The 25520-nt window shown below is 44.0% G+C and overlaps 1 protein-coding gene across 1 annotated transcript in view; it reads left to right on the plus strand.

Moving 5' to 3' along the window:
* Window positions 1-13899: 13899 nt before the first annotated feature.
* ZSWIM5 (zinc finger SWIM-type containing 5) overlaps window positions 13900-25520 on the plus strand; it is a 186573-nt gene continuing 174952 nt past the window's right edge. Inside the window, exon 1 of the mRNA XM_047789264.1 lies at window positions 13900-14604. Within this exon, the coding sequence (XP_047645220.1) occupies window positions 14004-14604 (601 nt within the window). The 5' untranslated portion in view covers window positions 13900-14003. The remainder of the gene's footprint in view (window positions 14605-25520) is intronic.

Genomic DNA, 25520 nt, shown 5'->3' on the forward strand with positions numbered 1-25520 from the left:
GAGTACATGTGTCTTTGCGAGTCGTGGTTTTCTCTGGGTAGATGCCCAGGAGTGGGATTGCTGGATCGAATGGTAGTTCTATTTTCAGTTTTATGAGGAATCTCCATATTGTTTTCCACAGTGGTTGCACCAATTTACAATCTCACCAGCAGTGTACTAGGGTTCCTTTTTCTCCACACCCTCTGCAGCACATATGGTTTGTAGACTTTTGGATGATGGCCATTCTGGCTGGTGTAAGGTGGTACCTCATCGTGGTTTTGGTTTGCATCTCTCTAATAATGAGTGATGTTGAACATCTTTTCATGTGTTTTTTGGCTGTCTGTATGTCTACATTGGAGAACTGTCTGTTTAGATCTTCTGCCCATTTTTGGATGGGGTTGTTTGTTTTTTTTGGTATGGAGCTGTAGGAGGTGTTTATAAATTTTGGAGATTAATCCCTTGTTAGGCCTCCTTAGGTTCTGAAGGTAACACAATTCCCCACCTAGGAATATTGCCCTGGCCCATCTACTGAGGTAACAGTGTAACTGAACGCAGCCAGATCTCGCTGGGGTCTGAAGTAGGAAAAGGCTCTGCAGCAGGTCCAAACTGCAAGGTGGGCAGCCTTGATGCTTGGGCTCTATGATCCAGTAGGCCCAGTTGGAGCTGTCCGTAGTGGGGAAAGATACAATGTGGAGTTTTATGGAGAGATCCAGTGCGAGAATCACAATGCAGACCCTGGGATTCTGGAGCGAGGCACAGCAGTCATAGGAGAGGATTATACCCCCTGTGAGAAACAGCTCCTGGTGCATTATTTGTCCACACATCACTATGGGGCCCCCAGTAGCTTTGAGTATGGAACGTCCCATTATAAGTTGGATTCTGTGGGGCCTGCCAAGTCATACATTCAGGCACACCCAGCATGTGTCTATCACAAGACGGAAACAGTACATCCAGGATTCGAGGAGCCTAAGGAGGAACAGAGGCCATGAGCAGGAAGTCCAGAGGGTCGTATCACCTCGTGCACCATTGCCCTTCTCTCAGTTTGTACCTAGGACTGTACAAAGGAAGTCTTTGGGGAAGGAGGTCTGATATGACAGCTGAAAGAAAAAGGAAAAAACCCCTGAGGTTTATGGGTGAGTCCGTTTGGAATGTGGGCGTAAAAGCTAAAAATGGATAGTCGTTTCATTATAGCCGTACTCAGTAGTGGCATTGAAAAACCGTGAAGAGGAAATATCTTCCAAGCAGGTAGAACTGGGAGCAATGCATCTGGTTGTTTGCTTTGTGAGGAAGGGAGAAGTGGGTGGATAAGTGAAAATGTACAGAGAGTCCTGGGCAGTGGCCTAGGCCTGGACCATCTGATCAGGAGCTTAGAAGGAAAACAATATTTGTACTACATGCTAATGCCCATGAAAGAGACACTGAACAGCCAAGCAGACAAAACGACTGGCTTTGTCATTAGCTACCCCAGAACTGGCATGATGGGGGCATGAAAGAGTGATCATTGTGGCAGAAGTAATAGCAGGACTTACCAAGACTGATCCAGCTTTTGCTTCCTTGAATGTCCAACCTGCTGGTAACCAAGAGGAATAATTAAGCCTCTGATATGGCACTGTTCCTCAGAGACCAGCTCCATCAGAATCATCTGGCATGGAGTTCCCATTGTGGCTCAGTAGGTTAAGAACCTGACAGTGTCCATGAGGATGCAGGGTCAATCTCTGGTCTCGCTCAGTGGATTAAGGACCCGGCATTGCTTCAAGCTGTGGCATAGGTCACAGATGCAGCTTGGATCTGGTGTTGCTGTGACTGTGGTATAGGCCTGCAGCTGCAGCTCCGATTTGATCCCTAGCCTGGGAATTTCCATATGCCACAGGTGCAGCCATAAAAAGAAAAAAAAAAATAAGAAAAAGAAGAAAAAGACTCATCTGGCATGACCATGGAATCCACTGGTCATATCAGATGACACATTATCCAGAAGCAGCCAGCCTCACACTATTGGTAAGGCCTTCTACAGGTGCATTTGAAGTGCTCAGCTCAGAGATAACATTCTAAAGGGATGGGTGCCATCCTTTGAGATGCTGTGTATGCATCAGATTAGGGATGTCTATTTAGTGCTGTGTCAGAGTTCCCATTGTGGCTCAGTGGGTCAAGAACCCAACTGGTCTCTATGAGGATGTGGGTTCGTTCGTTCGATCCCGGCCTTGCTCAGTGGGTTAAGGATCTGGCGTTGTTGCAAGCTGTGGCATAGGTCATGGATGCAGCTTGGATCTGGCATTGGCATGGCTGTGGTAGAGGCCTGCAGCTGTGGCTCCAATTCAACCCCCTAGCCTGGGAACCTCCACAGGTCGTGGGTGTGGTCCTAAAAAGAAACCCCCTCACACACAGAAAAAAGATTTAGTGCTGGGTCTCTTTTAGGCAAGAGACATAGGTCCTGAAACTAAGGAACAGAAGCAAGAGTGGTCTCATTTATCATTGTCCCCAGTGACCTTGTGGGGGGGTTTGTACTTCCTGTCTCCACGGTGCTATGTTCTGCGGGATTACAGGCCCCGGTTCACTATCCCATGTACTGCAGCAGCTACCAGGGCACCACAGTCTTCTTAGGCTCAGAGACTAGCAGGTGAGGAGCCCCTGACCTTTAAGCAGGAGGAGAAAGTGTTCCTTTTGCACAGTGGGGTCAGAGAAGAAACAGGTAGAACCCAAGAGATCAATGTGAGTGCCTCCTGGTGCTCCCTTGCGCCCTGTGACTGCAAATGCACATGAAACGATCCGGGCCTGAGAAAGACATAATGACCAAGGGCTCAGAACCCGAGAGACTGAAGGTTTGGGTCCCACACCAAGCAAGCTCTCAGAGGATCGCTGGGGGTGGGGTGCCTCGAGGATGGATAAGTGGAGGAGGAAGAAGAGGAGCCCTAGTGGCGGCCGCAGGGTCACTTGTAGCCATGAGGTCGTCACTCACCCACCAACCTTCCGCTTCCCAGTCTCCTCTCGGAAAGAGGACTCGGGAAGATCTGTCCCCTGACCTGCACGGAGAGGTAAACCACAGGTACAAGGGTGGACGATGGCAGCCGTGAACTTGCTCTTCTTGGGTGTCTGGTTGCAAGGAGCATACTTTATGGGCCATCTTGATCGCTCTACTGGGCTCTCAGATCCAACACTGCCTTCACCCAGACGCCCTGGTTTCCACAGGCTGCTCTTCTGACTGAATGCAGGAGAGAGACTGAGGCAGGCCTGTTCCTGGGACATGCAGGAACTCCTCTGATAGGTGACCAGTTTTGTATTTCTTTTACTTTTTTTCTTTTGGTCTTTTTAGGGCCGCACCCACGGCATATGGAGGTCCCCAGGCTAGGGGTAGAATCGGAACTGTAGCTACTGGCCTATGCCACAGCCACAGCAATGCAGAATCTGAGCCGGACCACAGCTCACGGCAACACTGGATCCTTAACCCACTGAGTGAGGCCAGGGATCGAACCCACAACCTCATGGTTCCTAGTCGGATTCATTTCCACTGCGCCACAATGGGAACTCCCGAGCATAACTTCTAACAACACCCTTGTACATCTACTCCTTCTTAACTAACACGCCCCCAGATGTCCATCAGAGGGAGAATGGATAAAGAGAATGGACACGTGGTGCATTTGTATAATGGAATTCCACTCAGAATGAAAACAGAACAAATGCTGATACATGGGAATAACATAGATGACGCTTAAAAACATGTCCTGTGAAAACAGCCAGACAAAAGAATGCATACGATCTGATTCTATTTCAGTGAATAATGTATATTTTGACTGGAAAGGGGTACAAAGGAACTTTCTGGAATGACAGAAATAGTCTATATTTTGATGTGTGCATTGGCTTTATGAGTGTGTACTATGTAAAGAGTCATTAAGTTGTACACTGAGGATTTGTGTTTGTTTTTTGCTCTTTAGGGCTGTAGCCGTGGCATGTGGAAGTTCCCAGCCTAGGGGTTGAATTGGAGCTGCAGCTGCCAGCCTACACCACAGCCACAGAAACGCAGGATCCGAGCCATGTCTGCGGCCTACACCGCAGCTCACTGCAATGCCAGATCCTTAACCCCACTGAGCGAGGCCAGGAATTGAACCATATCCTCATGGATACTAATCGGGTACGTTACGGCTGAGCCACGACAGGAACTCCAAAATCTACATATTTTCTTTCCCTTAAGGTTTCTAGTATATCAGCTTCAACCCAACCCTTGCATTCCTTGCATGCTACCAGCAATCTCCTTTTCCGTGTCAGAGCACTCAGAGAATTGCTTCCACAAGCTCTCTTAAAAGACAACATTTGTTTCCTGGAAATTGCCAGCAAACCACATGTCTCATTGGCCTAACGGGTTATGCTCATTCCTGAACCAGTCGCTAGGAAAGGGAAGTGCCATACACTGATTGGCTTACAGCTGCCTATCCCTGAATGAATCATTTTAGAATCAATCCATTAGGCAAGTTGCAGCTTACCATTTGAGCTAAATTCCTCTAATTTTATGGTTGCTCTCTACTGGAAGAAATATGGCAGAGTTGGGTAATAGGTCCAATCGATTTAATTTTTTGTTGTTGTTGTCTTTTTGCCTTTTCTAGGGCCACTCCTGTGGCATATGGAGATTCCAAGGCTAGGGGTCTAGTCAGAGCTGTACCACAGTAACAAGGGATCCGAGCTGTGTCTGCAACCTACACCACAGCTCACGGCAACGCTGGATCCTTAACCCACTGAGCAAGGCCAGGGATCGAACCCGCAACCTCATGGTTCCTAGTCAGATTCGTGAACCACTGCACCATGACGGGAACTCCCAATATTGTTTTAATCCTGGTTTTCCTTCCATTTCCCAAATATCTTTCCCTATCCTCAATTTATGCAGTATTTTGTACATACCCAAAGTTAGCATTTTCATTAAACATAAGCATCCATCATTTCCACCATGAAATGGAAACCAGAATAAAGTCCATTACTAAATAAATGACTCTGGATTGCGTGTGGTTTGCTTGCTAAGTGATAACTAAATCCTGACCTCTGGTTCTCCGTCTACCACCCCCCATCTCCTCACTGAGTTTTGATCTATTCCTGAGGGGTCGAGGATGTTGCACACATGCAATTTTAAAGATGTGTTTTTAAGGCTGGCTCAAAATTTTTCTGACATCAAAAGAGCTGTCATAAAATGTCATGTATTCTTCCCGGTCATTGATTCTTGTATTTGTGTTTTCACTCTGGATATTGCAGTGCTATAAAAGAAGTACCTTTTGACTTCCGTCTCTTTGAAATGGGTCAGTTCTCTCACAAGAGGAGAGAACAAACAGGATAATGCCCACCTAGGGTCACTGCCTATATGGCTCCTTGGTAAGAATTAGAAAGGCACCCAAAGGCAATGTGTTAGGTTCATGGCCAGGCAACTGGAGTGCAGGCTGGATTTCAGCCCCTGTGTCTAAATGTTGTGTGTCTTCTATAGGACTTTTCCACCTCCTTCTCACATATTGCCTTAGCTTTCTAACTCATCCTTGCCTCCAGGTTTTTAAGGCTGCACCTATAGCATATGGAAAGTCCCAGGCTAGGGGTAGAATCAGAGCTGCAGCTGCAGGCCTACACCACAGCCATAGCAACATGGTATACAAGCCACACCTGCAATGTATGCCTTACAGCAATGCTGAATCCTTAACCCACTGAGCAAGGCCAAGAATCGAACCCACATCCTCAGGGATACTAGCTGGGTTCTTAACCCACTAAGCCATAATGGGAACTCTTGCATCCAGATTCTTATTCTTCTCCCCATTGATCCTGCACACATCTGTCTGATTCATCTTCCTAAGACACTGCTTTTTTTTCCTTCCTTTTTGGCCACTCTGCAGCATTTGAGTTCCCAGGCTAGATCCAAGCCACAGTTGTGACTTACAGTGAAGCTGTGGCCACATTGGATCCTTAACCAGCTGTGCTGGACCACGATGGAAAGTGTTCCAACACTCCAGAGAGCGTGCTGATCCCCTTGCGCCACAGCAGGAACTCCCTAAAACACTGCCTTTTATCATCTTATTCTTCTGCTCAAAACACCCTTATCTGCTTCCCTCTGCCAACCTAAGAAACTCAGCTTTCTTAAGTTAGCAGAGCAGTTTAAAGCTTTTCCCAAGTCTTTCAAATCTCTTTTCTAGTCTTTACCTGCTACTTCTCACCACAATCTTTGTGTTCCATTTAAAGTTCCTGCTCTTCCCAACCATATTTTATATATTTCCTAAAGCCTTATATGCCATGTTATTACCATCTGCATTTATACGTTTGTTTAGTGTTTGTTTTCCAAACTAGACTATAAGCTCCACGTCATAAGTTGACTTTTACATTTAGAGTATTAGCACAAAAATGCAAACATCAGCAAACCGGTATTATTTTCATCTGAACCCAGCGTTTAGGCTGATCGAGAAAAGAGCTGAGAGATGTCACCAATGGTCTCATATCGTTCTCAGTAACGCTGTTTACTCCCCCCAAGCCATGTATCAACAAGGTCTGATTTGGGGATCTCGGTACTATTCCACTTGCCGATATTTCCAATGTATTGGGGTTTCTTTCTTACTGCAAGTCATGGCTGCTTTTCCTTTTCATCTTCTTGCTTCTCCTTCACCTTTCTCTTGTTCTGGCCCTCTCTCCTTAAGTTTCACGATTTGACTGTAGCCAGTGGAATAGTTCTCATGCTTTATCAAGCAATCCATTTGTTTATTCCTGTCTAAGTTAATTAATCTGAATTCCCTTTGCTGGCCACATTTGGGTCCCTGTCCAGAAGCGAGAATATGTGGTCAACTTTGATTCTGTTCTTACAAATACTTGGGTTCGTAGGTGAGACGATGATGGTATAGAAAGGAGATTCCACTGGACTCAGAATTCAGCAACATGGATTTGAGTTCTGGTTCTGTCCCTCACTTGCTAGGGAACCCCGATTATGAATTTTTCTGAGCCTTTCTTCATAGGTAAAGTGGAGAGAGAGAGGCTGGTCAGTTGGTGCATGTAGGTTCCACATAGAATTAGAATGAACTTAGTATCCTTGGCCAGCACGATTCAGTGAATTTTCTTCAGCAGTGCTTTATTTTCTAGCTGGAAACTGTAAAGCACTGCAGCAGATTGAAGTATCATGATTGTTAGACGTCCCTGCCGCCTTTGTAGTCCTACAACTTCCTCTGTATCAATTCCCAGGTTCCGGGTCCCAGCTCAGGCTCGTGTGTGGTTTCTTCCAGTCTCAATGCCCAGACTGTCTTAAGCAACCCCATATCCTACGCTGCATTTAACGTACAATGCCTTACAAATGGTAGCTAATTTATTTGTATCTGTTTAAAAATGGCAAATATACCAGAACACACAAAATGTAGCCTCGTGGTCTACTAAGAAAAAAAGGTACAGTATGGATGTTAATATTAATTGCTTTTTTTTGTCTTTTTTTGTCTTTCAAGGGCCACAACTGTGGCATATGGAGGTTCCCAGGCTAGGGCTTGAATCGGAGCTGCAGCTGCCGGCCTTTGCCACAGCCACAGCAACGCGGGATCCGAGCCGAGTCTTCGACCTACACCACAGCTCACGGCAACGCCGGATCCTTAACCCACTGAGTGGGGCCAGGGATCGAACCTGCAACCTCACGGTTCCCAGTCAGATTCATTTCTGCTGCGCCACGATGGGAACTCCAAATTGAATCCTTTTTTAGGAACAATAGAGCAGAAACATTTTATTCAAAGAAATTCCTCTTTTCCTACTGTCATCTGAAGTGTGGCCACTAAATTTATGACCAGATTATTGGAATAGGTACCTAAAAGGTTTTTATGTCTCCTTTGAATAGATTCTCCATATCACAGCTGGATCATGCATTCATTCATGAAATATTTATTGATCTATTATGTGCTAAGTATAAACCTCTTATTAATGGGAGAAAAGGTGAGGAAAACATAGGATATGTTCAGTGTTATCATGTTACATGGATGTCTAACCACCGTCACTGCCTCCATTCCCACTCTGCCCACACAGTACACTCACCTCTACCTTCCCTAACCGGCCTTTAATACTGTCCATAATTTGGCTGTAACAATTTTTTTTTAGGGCCACACCAGAGGCACATGGAGGTTCCTAGGCCTGGGGTCCTGGCAATGATTTTTAACCCACTGATCGAGGCTAGGGATCAAATTTGCATCTTCATGGATACTAGTTGAGTTCGTCAATGCTGAGCCACAACAGGAACTTCCATCATTTGGCTTTAAAAGACCTTTATAATTTTTATTACCCACTTCTATAGTGAAACAGATTTATTCATTCATTCATTCATTCTCTTTTTAGGGCCACACCCACAGCATATGGAAATCCCCAGGCTAGGGGTTGGATTGGAGCTGTAGTCAAATCCGAGCTGCAGCTGCTGGGCTACGCCACAGCCACAGCCATGTCCGATCTGAGCCACATCTGCGACCTACACCACAGCTTGTGGCAGCACCAAATCCTTAACCCAGTGAGCAGGGCAAAGGATCAAATCCGAATCCTTATGGATATCAGTCTGGTTCATTACTGCTGAGCCACAACAGGAACTCCCAAAACAGATTTATTTTTAACTGTTCTGTGAGGCTTTCGTACTTTTCAGCTTTTGTGTTTTTACTGAAGTTGTTCAACCCAATTGAAATTCCCTCCCCGAGCCCTTGGGCCTATTTGAATCCTATTCATTCTCCAAGATCTAGATGAAAAAAGACTATAGTAGAGCTTCCTCTCTCAATTTCTATTCAAACTGGTCTTTCTTCTCATTCCCCAAATAAATACTACTTCTTCAAATTACTTGACAATTCTCTGAAGCGATTACATTTTTTGGTGTTATTTCAGTCTTTTACTGTTATTTAACTTTTCATGTTTCATCTTAACTAGATGTGAGTTTGTATCTTGTTTCATGATATTTTGGGAAAGATCCAGCAATCACTAGGGTCACAAAATAAATATAAGAATAATAATAAAATATTTAGGAGTTCCCGACGTGGCGCAGTGGTTAACGAATCCGACTAGGAACCATGAGGTTGCGGGTTCAGTCCCTGCCCTTGCTCAGTGGGTTAACAATCTGGCGTTGCCGTGAGCTGTGGTGTAGGTTGCAGATGCAGCTCGGATCCCGCATTGCTGTGGCTCTGGCATAGGCTGGTGGCTACGGCTCCGATTAGACCCCTAGCCTGGGAATCTCCATATGCCTCGGAAGCGGCCCAAGAAATAGTAAAAAAATAAAATAAAATATTTAGTTCTTTTTAAAAAGGTTGGTAAAGAACACCCATCTAAATGAAGAGATGCGCAATTTATGAAGACAATCATAACTGTCCCCAAATTAATCTATAAATTCAATATAATTCCAAGAAAAATTCTCTGTAGGACTTTTGGGGATACATAGTAAAGTTGACTATAAGATTTATATGGAAGGATAAAAAGGTGCGTGGATAGCTAAGAAAAAATTTGGAAAACAAGGACAAAGGAGAATTCATCTTACCAGTCATCTAAATATTTCCAAATTTGATTACATATTACCAAATTTAATTTTTTTTTTATTTATAATTTTTTTTTAAGGCTGCACCCACAGCACATGGAGGTTCCCAGACTAGGGGGAGTAATTGAAGCTACAGCTGCTGGCCTACGCCACAGCCACAGCCACACCAGATCCAAGCCAAGTCTGCGACCTACACCACAGCTCACGGCAACACTGGATCCTTAACCCACTGAGCGAGAACAGGGATTGAACCTGCAACCTCATGGTTCCTAGTCCGATTCGTTTCTACTGTACCACAACAGGAACTCCTAATTATTAATTTAAAAAGTATATCATTGTAATGCAAAGAGATTAAAAAGTGAAACAGAAAAAAAGGCTTAGAAACAAATCCATGCATATAAGACAAATTGGTATATGATAATCACAGATCAATGGAGGAAAGGCTGAACAAGTGGTTTTAGAGCAATTAATAATTCTCTTTTAAAAAAGAATTAAAATTGGGAGTTCCCATCATGGCTCAGCAGTTAATGCATCTGAGTAGTATCCATGAGGACACAGGTTCGATCCCTGGCCTGCTTAGGGGGTTAAGGATCTGGCCTTGCTGTGAGCTATGGTGTAGGTTGCAGATGCAGTTCGGATCCTGCATTGCTGTGGCGTGGTGTAGGCCAGCAGCTATAGCTCTGATTTGATCCCTAGCCTGGGAAACTCCATATGCTGAGAGTGTGGCCCTGAAAAAAAAAAGAATTAAAAACATTCCAGATAGGAAAAAAACCTAAAACTTAAAAGAAATACTAGAAAAAAACCCATAGAATATGGAAGTCTTCCTTAAAAAAAGATATAATGTGTATAAAACGCAAAAGAAAAGTTAGGTAATTTGATTTAATCAAAATATAGCAAAAGAGTTGTTCCCATTGTGGCTCAGAGGGTTAAAAACCCAACTAGTATCCATGAGGATATGGGTTTGATCCCTGGTCTCACTCAGTGGATTAAGGATCCAGAGGTGCCACAAGCTGTGGTGTAGGTTGCAGATGTGACTCAGATCTGGTGTTGCTGTGGCTGTGGTATAGGCTGGCAGCTGCAGCTCTGATTTGATCCCTAGCCCGGGAACTTCCACATGCTGCAGGTGTGGCCCTAAAAAGCAAAAGCAAAAAAAATATATATATATATACATATATATATACATATATATACACATATATATATATAGACATAGTAAGATTAAAGGATAAGAGATGTATTGGAAGACAATATTTGCAATGCATATAACAAAGGAGTACTATCCAGAATATATGAAGTACTACAAATCAAGAAAATGTCAAACAATCCAGAAGAAAAAAAAGTAAATAGGCAGTTAACAGAAGAGGATGTCTGATGGCCAAAAACATGCAATGCTCAACCTCACCAGTAAGCAGATAAAAATAAATAAAAATGATGAAGCCTGACAATATTGCATGTTGGTGAAGACATGGGGAACCAGTACGCTTACTCAGTGCTGGTGGGAGTTGGTTGTGGGAGCCCATATCCAACATGGCTTCCAGGGAACCTTGCCTCCTCCTGGGGTTTATGCCTCTGTGGTCTTCTCCCACACTGAATCAGGGTTGGCCTGACAGGATACGGTAGAAGTGATGGTGTGTGACTTCCGAGGCTAGGTCATAAGGCGTTGCAGCTTCTGCCTTGCTCTCTGATTCCTCTGGGGGAAACCAGCCATGCCACAGGGTATGAAAACAGCGCATTGGAGAGGCTCGCCTGGAGATGAACCCAGGCCTCCTGCCAGCAACTAGCACCAACTTACCAGCCGCTGTGGGAGTTTAGCCCCAGTTGAGTCTTCAGATGATCGCTGCCTCTGCCAACATTTATTGCCAACTTCATGAGAGTTCCTGAGCCAGAACCACATGGCCACACTGCTGCCTAATTCCTTACTCATAGAAACTGCGAGAGAGAATAGATTACTGATGTTATTTAAAACTTCTAAGTTTTAGAGTTGTTACTCTGCATTAATAACTAAAACCCTGGGATAGCTACATTGGTACACAAATTGACAGCATTTAGCAAAACCAAGTGTTTGTATTTTATGATTGGTAATTCCATTCTGGCTATCTATACCACAAGAAAAAATTTCTAGAATATGCACACAAGGAGATGCTCATTGTAGTACTGTTTGCAATAATTTAAAAAATTGGAAACAAGTCTAAATGTCCATTAATATTTTTTTCTTTTGGCCACAGGCTGCAACATGTGGAAGTTCCCAGGCCAGAGATGGAGCCTATACCATAGCAGCAACCTAAGCCACAGCAGTGACAAATTCTGGGTCCTTAGCCCACTAGGCCATCAGGGAACTCTAATAAGAAGTAACACTTATTAAGTACTTAACCACGTGCTAGGTACTAATCCACATATACATACATATATTTTAATGTATCTTTTCTTTTACCTTTATTTATTTATTTATTTATTTTTGTCTTTTTGCCTTTTCTAGGCCCACTCCCTTGGCATATGGAGAATCCCAGGCCAGGGGTCTAATCCGAGCTGTTGCTGTGGGTCTACACCACAGCTCACCGCAACGCCAGATCCTTAACCCACTGAGCGAGGCCAGGGATCGAACCTGCAACCTCATGTTTCCTAGTCGGATTTGTTTCCGGGGCACCTGAAGGGTAACTCCAAAAGCAAATTTTTTTGAGCATATTCCATGTGCGTGCACTATGGCTCTCACTTAGAAACATTTTCTGCCCTTATGTAGCTCATAATCTAGTCAAGGAGAAAGGCATTAAAGGAATACTCATCCCCAAAATAAACTCTGATAAGTTCTAGGAAGGAAAGCAATGGGTGCCATGAAAGCCTACAATTGTACCGGATTTAAGGGGGTGTAGGGAGTATGCTACTTCACAATAATCCATTTAGATATCTACAGATACGAAAGCATTCACAAATATAAATATGTGTATTGAGTACATACTATAGTGAACACACACTAGTTTCTTTTTTTAATTTTTTCTAATAAATTATAAGTGTAGGCATTATTAGTAGCTCCCTTTTCCAAATGACTTGAGTCATGTTTAGGGTCACACAAGTAGCAAGTGCGATTCATACCCAATTCTGACTCTATAGTCTATGCTCTTTAATTCTGAGAATATAGCAAAACTAAATTACTTTGACCCCTATTTGTCTCCAATCATTTACTTCTTATCCTTAATTTTTATTTATATTATTTAAACGCAATACATTTTATTATACTTATAGTCTCACAACAATCATCACACCCCAACTTTACATCATGTCCATTCGGAACCCCCAACCCATCCCTCCCCCACCCCAACTTCTTGTCCTTATTTTATACTACGCTCTAGAACGCACTCGTTTGGAAGGGAGAATGCGTCTGAAGGAACTGGTCAATACACTTCTCGGAACATTTTAACGTTTTAGAGATTCGTTTGTGAGCAAATCTGAAATAATCCAAGTTTTCTTGACTCAGCAACATATTGTCACTTACAACTCATTCCTTTCTATGGAGGAGTTAGTGGTGAAGTTGCTGTAGGTCGGAGGAGAAATTATCAAGAAAATACACATGATCCTTGCTCTCAGGCTCTTGCTCTCTTACAGTCAGTTGGGCAGTCAAACATTACACAAATATATAAAAAGATGCGTGCAACTCGTTATCATTAATATGATGGTGTAGGCAGACTGAGGTAGGCGAGGGGGAAAAAAAAGACTGGAGGCAGGGGATCAGTGAATTCTACCAAAAACGACAGGAAAGGTGTTTTGTTTCCTAGGATGCAAGAAGGTGCTAAAACGCTCCAAAGCATTGCATCTGCCTTGGCAGTGAGACTTGGCGCCCCATTGTCCGAGGGCTGGTGGGACTTTGCCCGGCTCTGGAGGGGACCGCCAACTTTATTCTACATTGCCGTTGGGTGAGGAGCGTTTTCATCACTAAAACGTCCCGATTTTTTACGTGTCTTCCTAGCGTCTTCCTACCAGCTCCCTCGCTCGGCTGCCACCGTCTCCCGTCTCGTCCACGTATCAGCGGAGCCTGATTTGAGTTCTCTCTCTCCCCCTGCCCCGCCAGCCTCGCGCTTCGCGGCGGCTCCTCGCTGAGCCCGTGCTCCGCCGTTGCCCTTGGCCGCCCAGTCCACTCCCCTCCCTCCGGCGGCCGGCGGGTCGGGGGCGCGCGGGCTGGCGACGGCGCCCGGCGCTCCTCGCTCCTGGGTGGCCCCTAGGTGGCCGTCCGCCCCGCGCGAGCGCTCGGCGCGCGTCCCCGGCCGTGTGCGCCTGGCGCGCGCCGCCGGCCCGCGCTCGCTCCCGTGCCTCCTCGCTCTCGCGGCGGCCCGGACAGCGCGCGCCGCCTCGCGCTTGTCCTCCGTCCGCCCCCGTCGGCCGGGCCCAGGCGCCCCACTCGGGCCGGCCGGCTCGCGGGCTCGCTCGCCCCGCCCTCCAGCCCCCCTGCCCCCCGCGCCGCAGCTGGGCGCTTGCGCGGGGCGCGTGGCTGTGGCCGGGGTCTCCGCAGCCGCCGGTGCCGCCGTCGCTGCAGACGCCTCAGTCAGTCAGTCAGTCCCCAGCAATGGCGGAAGGAGGTGAGCGAGAGGAGCTGCTCTCGCCGCCGCCGGTCTCTCCGGCCAAGCGCCTGTGCTCGTGGCCCAGCCCGCAGGCTCACCACCCTCGCGGGGCGCCAGGGGCGGCGGGCGGCGGGGCGGGGGGCGTCGGCGGCAGCTGCCTGCCCCCGGGGGCCCGCCCCCACCTGCAGCCGGAGTCCTTGCTGGACTGCGCCGCCAAGACGGTGGCGGAAAAGTGGGCGTACGAGCGGGTGGAGGAGCGCTTCGAGCGGATCCCGGAGCCCGTGCAGCGCCGCATCGTCTACTGGTCCTTCCCGCGGAATGAGCGGGAGATCTGCATGTACTCCAGCTTCCAGTACCGCGGCGGCCCTGGCGCCGGCGCGGCGGGCGGCGCCGCGGGGGCTCTGCCGGCCGAGGAGGGGCCGCCGCCGCCGCCCCCCGGGGCCGCCGCTCCGGCCGGCTCCGCCCCCGGGGCCGCCGCGGCGGGGGCGTCCCCCGGGCTGGGCTCCGGGGCTGCAGCGGCCGGCGGCGGGGGCGGCGAGGGGCTCCCGTTCCGCCGGGGCATCCGTCTGCTGGACAGCGGCTCCGTGGAGAATGTGCTGCAAGTCGGTAGGTGCTCGCTCGGCTGCTCTCGGGTCCCCGGCCTCCTCTTCCGCAGGTGCCTTCCCCGGCGCGAGCCCTGGGCCGAGACCCCGGCTTTCTCCCAACTCCCTTTTCCCTGCCGAGGGACAGACGAGTCACACAAAAAACTTTTCTCAACATTTCGTTCGGGTCCACTGCTGCTCTTTCCCCCCCTAGTCCTCTTCCCCCCATTTCTTTTTGTTCGAAGAGCGAATGGGTCTCTTTTTCACTCTTCATTCCACCCCTCACCCCCACAGCCAAAAGGATGGGTGGGGAGGTGCGTGCCTTCTTGGATGTAATAATTTTCTGAAATGCGTTTTTCTAATTGAAGTTGAGAGAGGGGAGAATTGTTGGAGAATCCGGAGCAGGCGATCTTACGGGGGATGTTTGAGGGACAGGCTGTCAAAGGCAATCTCGAATTCGCAGGTTGAAGCTGGGTATAATTAACTTTGAAAATGGGAAACACCAGCCAAATACGGTGCATTTCAGGCAGTTTTCATGATTGGCTTTCCTGTTCCCCCCCCTGGACCGGTGATACTTGGGAATCCAGGCTGTGGACTTAACAATGACGGAAGATGGAAATGTGACAGCTCCTCGTCTCCACACCCCCACCTAAGGGGAAAAAAGGCACACAATCTGGAGTGGGGGTGGGGTGTGTCTTCCTTGTCAGACTGGGGCAGATCAAAAGCTGGTCACGTTGGGTGTTTCCAACGCTTCTCATTTAACAAGTCTTCATATTTGCTTTTGTGTTATCTTTTTGTTTCTGGGGAGAAGAAAAGGGGTTTCTTTTCCTTTTACTCCTTCAGAGCTCCTCGTCAGTTTGTTCGTCTTACTCAGTATAGAAATACAGTCGTCCTGATGCGTGGAGGGTTGGGGAGGAAGGGAAAAAAAAATGACATTGTTTAACATTGACTTGCTCTGTGGGAAATGAAAACACTGATTTTTTAAGAAAATTTGGATTATTATAGCATTCTGAAGTGCACATTACCTTTATGCATTTTCTTGTACAGTATATGCTGCTGTTTATTGAAAAAAAAATACTGATTTTTGAAAGGAGTTGGAGAGGGGTTGGTTTTAGAATTAAACAAGCACAGGCACACGCACACACACGAACCCCAACCATTTAGCTCTCTTCTTCCCTGGGAGAACTGACGTATGTGCAATGTTTTTCTTTTGAAGAGTAGTGCATTCTCGTGTTTCCTGTGAAGTAATCTACCTGTGATTATTGGGAATCATTGGATCCTGTGTTTCTCTTTAAAATAGCAGTATGCCACAATTTGTTTTGCAAAAGTAAAATGTAAATTTATCAAAATCTGTCCTGTGCCGGAATACAGTGACAGTGGATTTAGAAGGTTTTGTTTATTTGAGGCTAGTCCTTTGTGTATTTTTGAAATATTGAATGATCAGTTAATTAAGGTGTACCGCTTTAATACTGAAATACTGAAAACATGAAAATGAATGTAGGCCTGTCTTTTAAAGCCTGTAAACCTTATTCTTTGTATGATTTAGATCAGTTGACTTTTAAGATTCTCGTTTAAAATATTTTGAATTGAAAAGTGTCAATTCAAGTAGTCGTTTTGTAGTCAGCAATATTGGATTTGGAAGAATTTTCAAACTTTGGGGGGCAGCTGAGGGAGAGGAAGAGTTTTAAAGAGGTAGGTATTTTGAAAATGACTATGTCAGGTTCTGAGTAAAATCAGATTTTGTGGGTGATCCAGGTCATGTTTCAGTCAGATATTTTTCTTTCATAATGTATATGAAATATACATACATAATGCACGCGTATTAGGGCGATGAGCTCTTGTCTGATAGTTTTCGGGGCTGGAGAAAGGACACAGAGAATCACATTTTCTGATTCTCATTTCGCATTTCATAGATAAAGGTAGAATGAATTAATCACTTTGAGTAATGCTATTTGAGAACCATGAGCTGTGTAATCTTTATTTTTCTGAACTTAATTTATGCTAAGTGTGGAAGAGAAGGATATTCCATTCTGTATCATTCTGAGTTCTGTATCTTGGCATGAACCTTCTTTTAATATGTAAAATTAGAGACCCATCCCTCGTCACTTAAATTGAAAATGTGAGTATGTGACTTAATCTAGATGAGAGGTTTTATAAAAGTCTTGCCAAGAAATGAGTGAGGAAGTGATTTGTATATTGCAAGATAGCAGTCGTGTTCTTTATAACTTCATTTCAGACTCAATTTAATTAGTCAGTGGTACTATTAAAAATTCTGCATATTTCCTTACTGTGTCCAAGTCATAGTTAGAACCTCAGAATGGAGAAGCTGTTGAAGGCTGATGCTTTAGGAAGCAAGGGAAGTTAGGGGATTTTTTTATAACAACATCCTTTTAAAGAAAAGTTTCATAAGGGAATTTCGGTGAACAAAACAAGAAGACCTTAACATAAAAATAAATACATAAATTTTGAAATAAAGAAAACAGCACACCACCAAATCAAAAATGTGAAGGAAAACAAATTAGACCAACAACAAAAAATTGGTACAAAGTGTTGCTATTTTAAATTCAGTAACTTTAGATGCCTTTCTGCGTGGAATCTGATAATGGGGAGTCGTGGACGGATTGAAAAGCAAATGCTCTGTAGAAAACATCACATTTTGAATCAGAACTAGAACTTTCCTAGCTTGATGTAAACAAATGGGAGACCTGTATAGGTTGTTTTGCTCAAAGGACACATTTCTTTTACATGACAGTAATGAATCAGGAGCATTGTTCCTTTTAAAAGGGGAAAATTGTAAATTAGTCCTTTCATGGACATGTGTAAATCTGAAGCTCTGTGAATAGACTTAAAGTCTGATCTCTCAGTATTATGAAGGTAATAGGGTTCAGAGGTTTTAAGCATCTGCATTTCTAACCTGTTTCAGAAGCCCGTGGTAGTACAGACCTTGGGAAAATACGTATTCAGGAGTCTGCAGATGGTTTAAGAATGGTACAGCTAGAATTTACTAATAATTTTAAGATGTTGACCCTTTTTTGCTATCCATCCTATTTTAAATTAATTTCTCTGTGTTTGGTAAAACTTAAAGGATGTTTGTGCCTTCTCAGGGAAATCTGAATTGATTAAGGGAAAAGAAGCATTAACCGTGTTTCTCTTGTAAGAGCAGAGATATTATATTTATTTGACTATTTAGATTTTCAAAAATTGAGTAAAGTCGTAGGGACCTTCAGTGCTGCTGTATCTTAATTAAATAAATGTTTATCCAGAAATTATCATAGATTCTGACAGTTGAACCGTATTTTTATCTTTATATATATATATATATATTTTTTTTTTTGTCTTCTGAGGGCCGCAGCCATGGCATATGGAGGTTACCAAATTGAAGCTGTTGCTACCGGCCTATGCCACAGCCACAGCAATGCCGGATCTGAGCCGTGACTGTGACCTACACCATAGCTCCTTAACCCACTGAGCGAGGCCAGGGATCGAACCCATAACCTCATGGTTCCTAGTTGGATTCGTTTCCACTGTGCCACGATGAGAACTCCCTACATATTTTCTAATAAACACATAATTTGTATGTGGATAGTCTTTTTTTTTTTCTTCTGTCTTTTTAGGGTCACATCCATGGCATATGGGGGTTCCCAGGCTAGAAGTTAATCAGAGTTTCAGCTGCCAGCCTACACCACAGCCACAGCAACTCCAATCCTTTAACCCACCCAGCGAGGCCAGGGATTGAACCCACATCCTTAGGGATACTAGTCAGATTCATTTTTTTTTTTAAGGCATACTCCTTTTTATTCTATTTAAAAAAAAATTTTTTTTTGGCTTTTTAGGGCTGCACCCATGGCATATGGAGTTTCCCAGGCTAGGGGTAGAATTGGAGCTGCAGGTGCTGGCCCGTGCCACAGCCACAGCAATGCAGGATCCCAGCCGCTTCTGCAACCTACAATTCAGCTGATGGCAATGCCGGATCCTTAACCCACTGAGCGAGGCCAGGGATCGAATCCGCAGCCTCATGGATACTAGTCAGATTCCTTAACTGCTGAGCCGTGACCAGAACTCCCTAGTCAGGTTCTTAACCCACTGAGCCACAGTGGGAACTCCCTGGGTGTGGATAGTCTTGACTATGCTTAGTATTACTTTATGTGGAAGAAGTGTGATAATAAAGATGTCCATTTCAGGAAGTTATCCATAGCTGACATGTTAAATAGTAAGTTTATAATTATGAGCATGTGTATGTTATCAATAAAAACATATCACTCATATCTGTGAAATTTTTCTATAGTATAACTTTTGTGAAATGCAGCAGTAACAAGTATTACAGTTGTTGATTTTTGTATGTAATTTGTTTTTAATCTGTTTTATTTGGGGGAACAAAAGATATCCTCACCTAAAAAGCCTTATAGGTATAGGTTTTTTTGTGTGTAGGTGAGAATAGATATAAAATCATAATAAAATTTCATTGTGGGAAAAAATGACTTAATTTATACGTAGGATGAATATCCTACAGCCGTTGCGTACTTTTAAGGGATAAGTGGTAACTTTTTTTAAAGTATAAACTTAACCAAGTTTTAAAATCATATTGCTCTTTTTAAAAGAAGGCAGTTCTCTCCTTCCTCCTCCATCCCAGTGCATCACACACACATCTTAATATTTAATAAATGTTGGTTAATTTCCAAAACATGCAAACAGCTCATGCAGCTTAATATCAAAAAAACAAACAGGCCAATCAAAAAATGAGCAGAAGATCTAAATAGACCTTTTTCCAAAGAAGACACACAGATGGCCAGTAGGCACCTGAAAAGAGTCTCAATATTGCTAATTATTAGAGAAATGTGAATCAAAACTCGAGTGAGGTCTTACCTCACACAAGTCAGAAGGGCTCTCATTAAAAAGTCTGCAAATAACAGATGCTGGAGAGGGTGCAGAGAATAAGGAACGCTCTTGCGCTGTTGGTGGAAATGAAACACAGTAGGGACGTTCCTTAAAACACTAAAAGCAGAGTGACCGTGTGATCCTGCAATCCCACTCCTGGGTGAGTATCTGCAGAAAACTCTAATTCAGAAAGATACGTGACCCCAGTATTCACAGCAGCGCTGTTTACAATAACTAAGATATGGAAGCCGCCTAAATGTCCCCTGACAGATGAGTGGATAAAGGAGATGTGGTGGTAGTTCCCATCATGGCTCCGTGGAAGCAAACCTGACTAGTGTCCATGAGGATGCAGGTTTGACCCCTGGCCCCACTCAGTGGGTTAAGGATCTGGCGTTGCCGTGAGCTGTGGTGTAGGCCGGCGGCTACGTTTCCAATTTGACCCCTAGCCTGGGAACCTCCATGTGCCAAGGGTGCAACTCTAAAAAGACCAAAAAAAAAAAAAAAAAAAAAGATGTGGTACACACACACTGGTGTGTTACACAGCCCTAAAAGAGAACAAAATAATGGCATTTGCAGGAACATGGATCGTCCTAGAGATTCTCATACTGAACGAAATGTCCGACAGAGAAAGACAAATACCACATGGTATCACTTATATGTGGACTCAAAAATGATGCAAATGAACTTATTTACAAAATAGAGACAGACCACAGACATAGAAAGAACGGTTTCCAAAGGGGATAATCGCAGGGGGATAAATTAGGAGCTTGAGATGAACACATACACACTGCTGTGTATAAAATAGGTTAACAACAAGGACCGACTCTAAGGCAGGGAACGATACTCAATATCGTGTAATAACCTATAATATAAAAGAGCTTTAAAAAAGTATGCAGATACATACACACCTGAATGTCATTGTACGTTTGAAACTAGCACATTGTAAATCAACTATAATTTTTAAAAAGTTTGTTGAATAGTGTATGTTTAGAAGTTTTTTTGCTGCAGCTGCCAGCCTACTCCACAGCCACACCAGATCCGGGCCTTATCTGCAACCCACACCATCGCTCTCGGCAACGCTGCATCCTTCACACCCTGAGCAAGGCCGGGGAGGGATGCTGCATCCTCACAGATACTGGTCCGCTTCTTAATCTGCTGAGCCACAGTGAGAACTCCTAAGTTTAAAACAGACTTCTCAGTGTTCTAAGACTAAAAGAGAGAGAGAGAGAGGCTTGAAGTTTTATAATGAATGCGGTGTTAGAAGATATGGGGAAAACGGCGTACTTGTGCATATAATAAGCTGATAGCAGTAAGTAGTGGTATGAGTGTTAAAACGTATATATCTTTTATGTTGAGTATCTGTTTTGTATGAAGAATGGTGGTTTGTCGGTTTCTTCACATCAGAGCTTTAGATGAATCCTTATTAAAGGTGACTTTTTTTTTTTTTACTTTTTAGTGCTTTAAGCATTATTTCATTTTAGTTGATTCATTTTGCATGGTTGATTATTTAATATTTTTAATACACAGGGGACTTTTTTTTTCCTCTTGACAAATAAGTGGTCATTTAAAGGTTAAATGGGAATTTCCAGGCTAGGTGTTGAAACTGAACTGCAGCTGCTGGCCTGTACCACAGCCGCAGTCACAGCAACACCAGATCTGAGCCATGTCTGCAACCTACACCACAGCTCACAGCAATGCCAGATCCCTAACCCACTGAGTGAGGCCAGGGATCAAACGAATCTGTGTCCTCTTGGATACTAGTCGGGCTCATTACCGCTGAGCCACAACAGGAACTCGGAAGGTGACTTTCTCAAGGATAGAGCTTTAGATTTTAAAGATAATGAATAAACTAAAGATAGTGGACTTTTTTTTAGAGGTTATCTATATTTTAGGATTTTAAAAATGTGTTATTGAAGTGTGAGTAGAGTCTAAATAATGAAAGGGCTAGAAATTTACTTATGCCTAAGTCAGTTTCATTGCTCTTGTTTTAACAATGGCTATTAAAAATCAAGACATTAACTGTCAGTATCTCATGATTGATGGTTATATGAGTATAATATACATGTGTTAAAATGTATAGAACTGTACCCAAAAAAGCCTCTATTATTTTAGAAAATTATTTTTTATTTTTTATTTTATTATTTTTATTTATTTATTTATTTTTATAAAAAAATTTTTTTTTGGTCTTTTCTTGGGCCGCTCCCATGGCATATGGAGGTTCCCAGGCTAGGGGTCTAATCGGAGCTGTAGCTGTCAGCCTACACCAGGGCCACAGCAACACAGGATCCGAGCCGCATCTGCGACCTACACCACAGCTCATGGCAACGCCAGATTCTTAACCCCCTGAGTAAGGCCAGGGATCGAACCCGCAACCGCATGGTTCCTAGTTGGATTTGTTAACCACTGCACCACGACGGGGACTCCAAAAATAATTTTTTAAAATCGAATATGTCGACAGTAAATTAATGTACAAAAGAGATACTGAAAATTCTGTATTAGTTTCCTATGGCTGCTGTAACAATCTGCCACAAACTGGGTGGCTTGAAAAAACAACAGAAATGTACTGTCTCAGAGTTCTGGAGGCTAGAAGTGTGAACTCAAGCCATCAGCAGGGCCATGCTCCCTCTGAAACCTAGAGGGGAACCCTTCCTTGCCTCTTCCTAGCTTCTGGTGGTTTGCCAGGAGTCGTTAACATTCCTTGGCGTATAACTACTTAACTCCAGTCTCTGCCTTCGTTGTCACATGGCGTTCTTCCTATGTGTCTGTCTTCACATGGCCTTTTTATAAGGACAGCAGTCATGTTGGATTAGGGGCCCACCCTGTTCCGGTATGACCTCTTTTTAACTAATTACATGTGCAATGACCCTCTTTCCAAATAAGGTCACGTTCTGGGGTCCTAGGGGTTAGGACTTCAACATACCAATCTTGGAGGGCACAGTTCAACTCATAACAGCTTCTCATACTTGTTTCTTGTTGTGTAACAGAGTTTCTTATGTATTTTAAACTTTTATACCTTGAATATGGCTTAAATTAGAAATCACCACTACAATCAGGGAACTATATGTAGTCACTTGTGATGGAACATGATAGAGGATAATGTTAGGAAAAGAGTATATATATATGTATATATATATATATATGTATATATATATATATATATATATATATATATATATGAATGATTGGGTTACTTTGCTGTACAGCATAAATTGAGAGAACATTGTAAATCAACTATGATAAAAAAATGTGAGAAGAAAGAAATGACCCAGTAAAAATAAGTAATCATGGGGGGAAAGGAAGAAATCACCACATTCACTCTATTAGGGAAGCATTATTTCAATTCAGTTGATTCAGTTTGCATGATTGATTATTTAATATTTTTAATACACATGGGACTTTTTTTTTTTTTTTTTACAAATAAGTGGTCATTTAAAGGTTAAACCTGTTATTATTCTTAATAGGAAAATGATGACTGTGCAGTACAGCACTCAGGGTATACATGCGTGGATGAACAGATTACTGTGGGATTTTTTTCCCTTGCGTACCACTTATAACTCATCTATAGAAACAGGTAACCCTGTTGTCCACAGTCTCTTTAGCATTTCCCCCTTCAGTCAGGTTACCTGTGGCCTGAGTGTTCTGCCAGTTTCACGTAATTTGCTGTATAAGAAGGTAGGAGACCTCACCGATAGTTTATGGGCACAAAGATCACAGTGCATGAAGCTTATTGTGGAGAAACAGGAGGACAAGCTGGAGATGCTGTTCAGGCACATCCCAGGGGAAGACAAGAGCCTGAGCAGGGGGCATCCTATATGGACTTTCTCTGTCATATGCACGGGGAAGTTCAGCAGCAGCTGAGCTAGAGCAAGTGGATAAACAGCGCAGGGTCCCAAGCCAGCTTCCAGAAAATACCCCAGGAGAGCAGAGAAATTGGGACAGTTGCATATCTTATAAGTCATGTAAGCTGACTGAGTTTCTTTGCAGGGAATGGGAGGTTTAAGGAGACACCTTCTTTCTGGGCTTAAGTATCCTACCTTTTGTCATGCCCTGCTGATGGAAGATGCCCCTACCTCCTGACTTTACCTTCATTTTCCTGCTCATCCTCTGGGAATGAATGTAGTTTCTCAGTTCACTTTATTTGATCAGTGTTGGGGAATTTGGAGACACCCAGACTCTGGCAATATTATGTGTCCCTTTGGGCCAGCCTCCAAGAAGAGAGGGGTAGGCAGGAAGGAGTGGGTGGCATTCCAGAGTTACCACAGGGGGAAGGGCTTCTAATTCAGCTTACTATCAGCAGCAACTTTCTACATTAGGGATAAAACACCATGTGTGTAAGAGCTGAGGTATAGACCATAGGTGATGGATGGAAAAGTGGTCAGTTCTTCTTGGGCCTGGAAGTCAGCAGCCATGTCGAAGTTACTAAGGGTGGTTGATTAGCTTTCTCTCCCTCCTTCCATTGTTCTTTCTCCTGCCGTGCTTGGTGATCACTCCATGGAGAGAGTTGTAAAATATTTTAAGACCTGGGAGAAGTACCAGCCTTCTTTCCAGCTGGGGAGGCCCCAACACTGAATGGTTCTATTCAGAGCCTGATCATCGACTTGCAGTACCTCACTGAGACAGCCCATATCCCACTCGGAGCTCCCACTGGAAACACTGCTTCTCCACCCTGGGGATTGTTGGGGAGAGAGGCAGAGGTGGCTGGAGCTGGTCTCCTTTTTTTTGGCCACACCCACAGCACAGGGAAGTTCTTGGGCCAGGGATTGAACCCACACCAGATCCTTAAGCAGTTAGGCCCCTCGGGAACTCCTGGTGTCTTCTGATGGGACATTACTTGGGCTTTGGTATTGACAGAGTGGCTGACAGTTATCCTCCAGCCCAAACTGACTGGGACAGGACAAGGGCTGGGCTTGATGGTGACCAGGCTTGCCTTCGCCCAACCTGGAGTGTTCCTGCCCTGGACCTCTCATTTCCTTTCATTGGTTTATTTTTGATGCATCTTTAATTTGTAAAGAAATAAAGTAAACTAGGGTTATAAAAAAAGAAATAGGTAACTTCGAAAGCATATGCACCATGTCTTAACCTGTTTACAAACCCCATGTTAATGTGTGGTCTGGAATGGTGTGTGATATTAAAAATAGACTACAATCTATTCCACATGGCTTTTATGTGAATTTTCTACCTTGTGGCTTATTTATAGGCTTATTTTTTTCCTCATATAAGCAGCATGCTTTTTGGCCACTTTTAGCCTGTCATGGAGTTGGTATGCTAAGAAAATCACACTCATTTTAACATTAGTTTTAGCATTACATGAGCATAAGCTAAATTACTCTGATACTTTTTAAAAATATGTAATGATTTTTTTTAATTATAGCTGGCTTACAGTGTTCTGTCAATTTTCTACTGTACAGCAAAGTGACCCAGTTACACATACATGTATACATTCTTTCTTCTCACATTCTCATGCTCCATCATAAGCGACTAGATATAGTTCCCAGTGCTACACAGCAGGACCTCATTGCTTATCCATTCCAAAGGCAATAGTCTGCATCTGTTAGCCCCAAGCTCCCAGTCTGTCCCGCTCCCTTCTCCTCCCCCTTGGCAACCACAAGTCTACTCTCCAAGTCCATGATTTTCTTTTCTGTGGAAAGGTTCATTTGGGCCATATACTAGATTCCAGATATAAGTGATATCATATGGTTTTTGTCTTTCTTTCTGACTTAATTCAATTAGTATGAGAGTCTCTCGTTCTATCCTTGTTGCTGCACTTGGCATAATTTTGTTCTTTCTATGGCTGAGTAGTATTCCATTGTGTATCTATACCACATCTTCTTAATCCAGTCATCTGTCGATGGACATCTGGGTTGTTTCCACGTCTTGGATATTGTGGATAGTGCTGCAGTGAACATGTGGGTGCATGTGTCTTTCAAGGAAAGTTTTGTCCGGATATATGCCCAAGAGTGGGATTGCTGGGTCATATGGTAGTTCTGTGTATAGTTTTCTAAGGTACCTCCATACCGTTTTCCATAGTGATTGTACCAATTTACATTCCCACCAACAGTGCAAATA

This window comes from Phacochoerus africanus, chromosome 8 (assembly GCF_016906955.1).
Source record: "Phacochoerus africanus isolate WHEZ1 chromosome 8, ROS_Pafr_v1, whole genome shotgun sequence".
Taxonomy (NCBI): domain Eukaryota; kingdom Metazoa; phylum Chordata; class Mammalia; order Artiodactyla; family Suidae; genus Phacochoerus; species Phacochoerus africanus.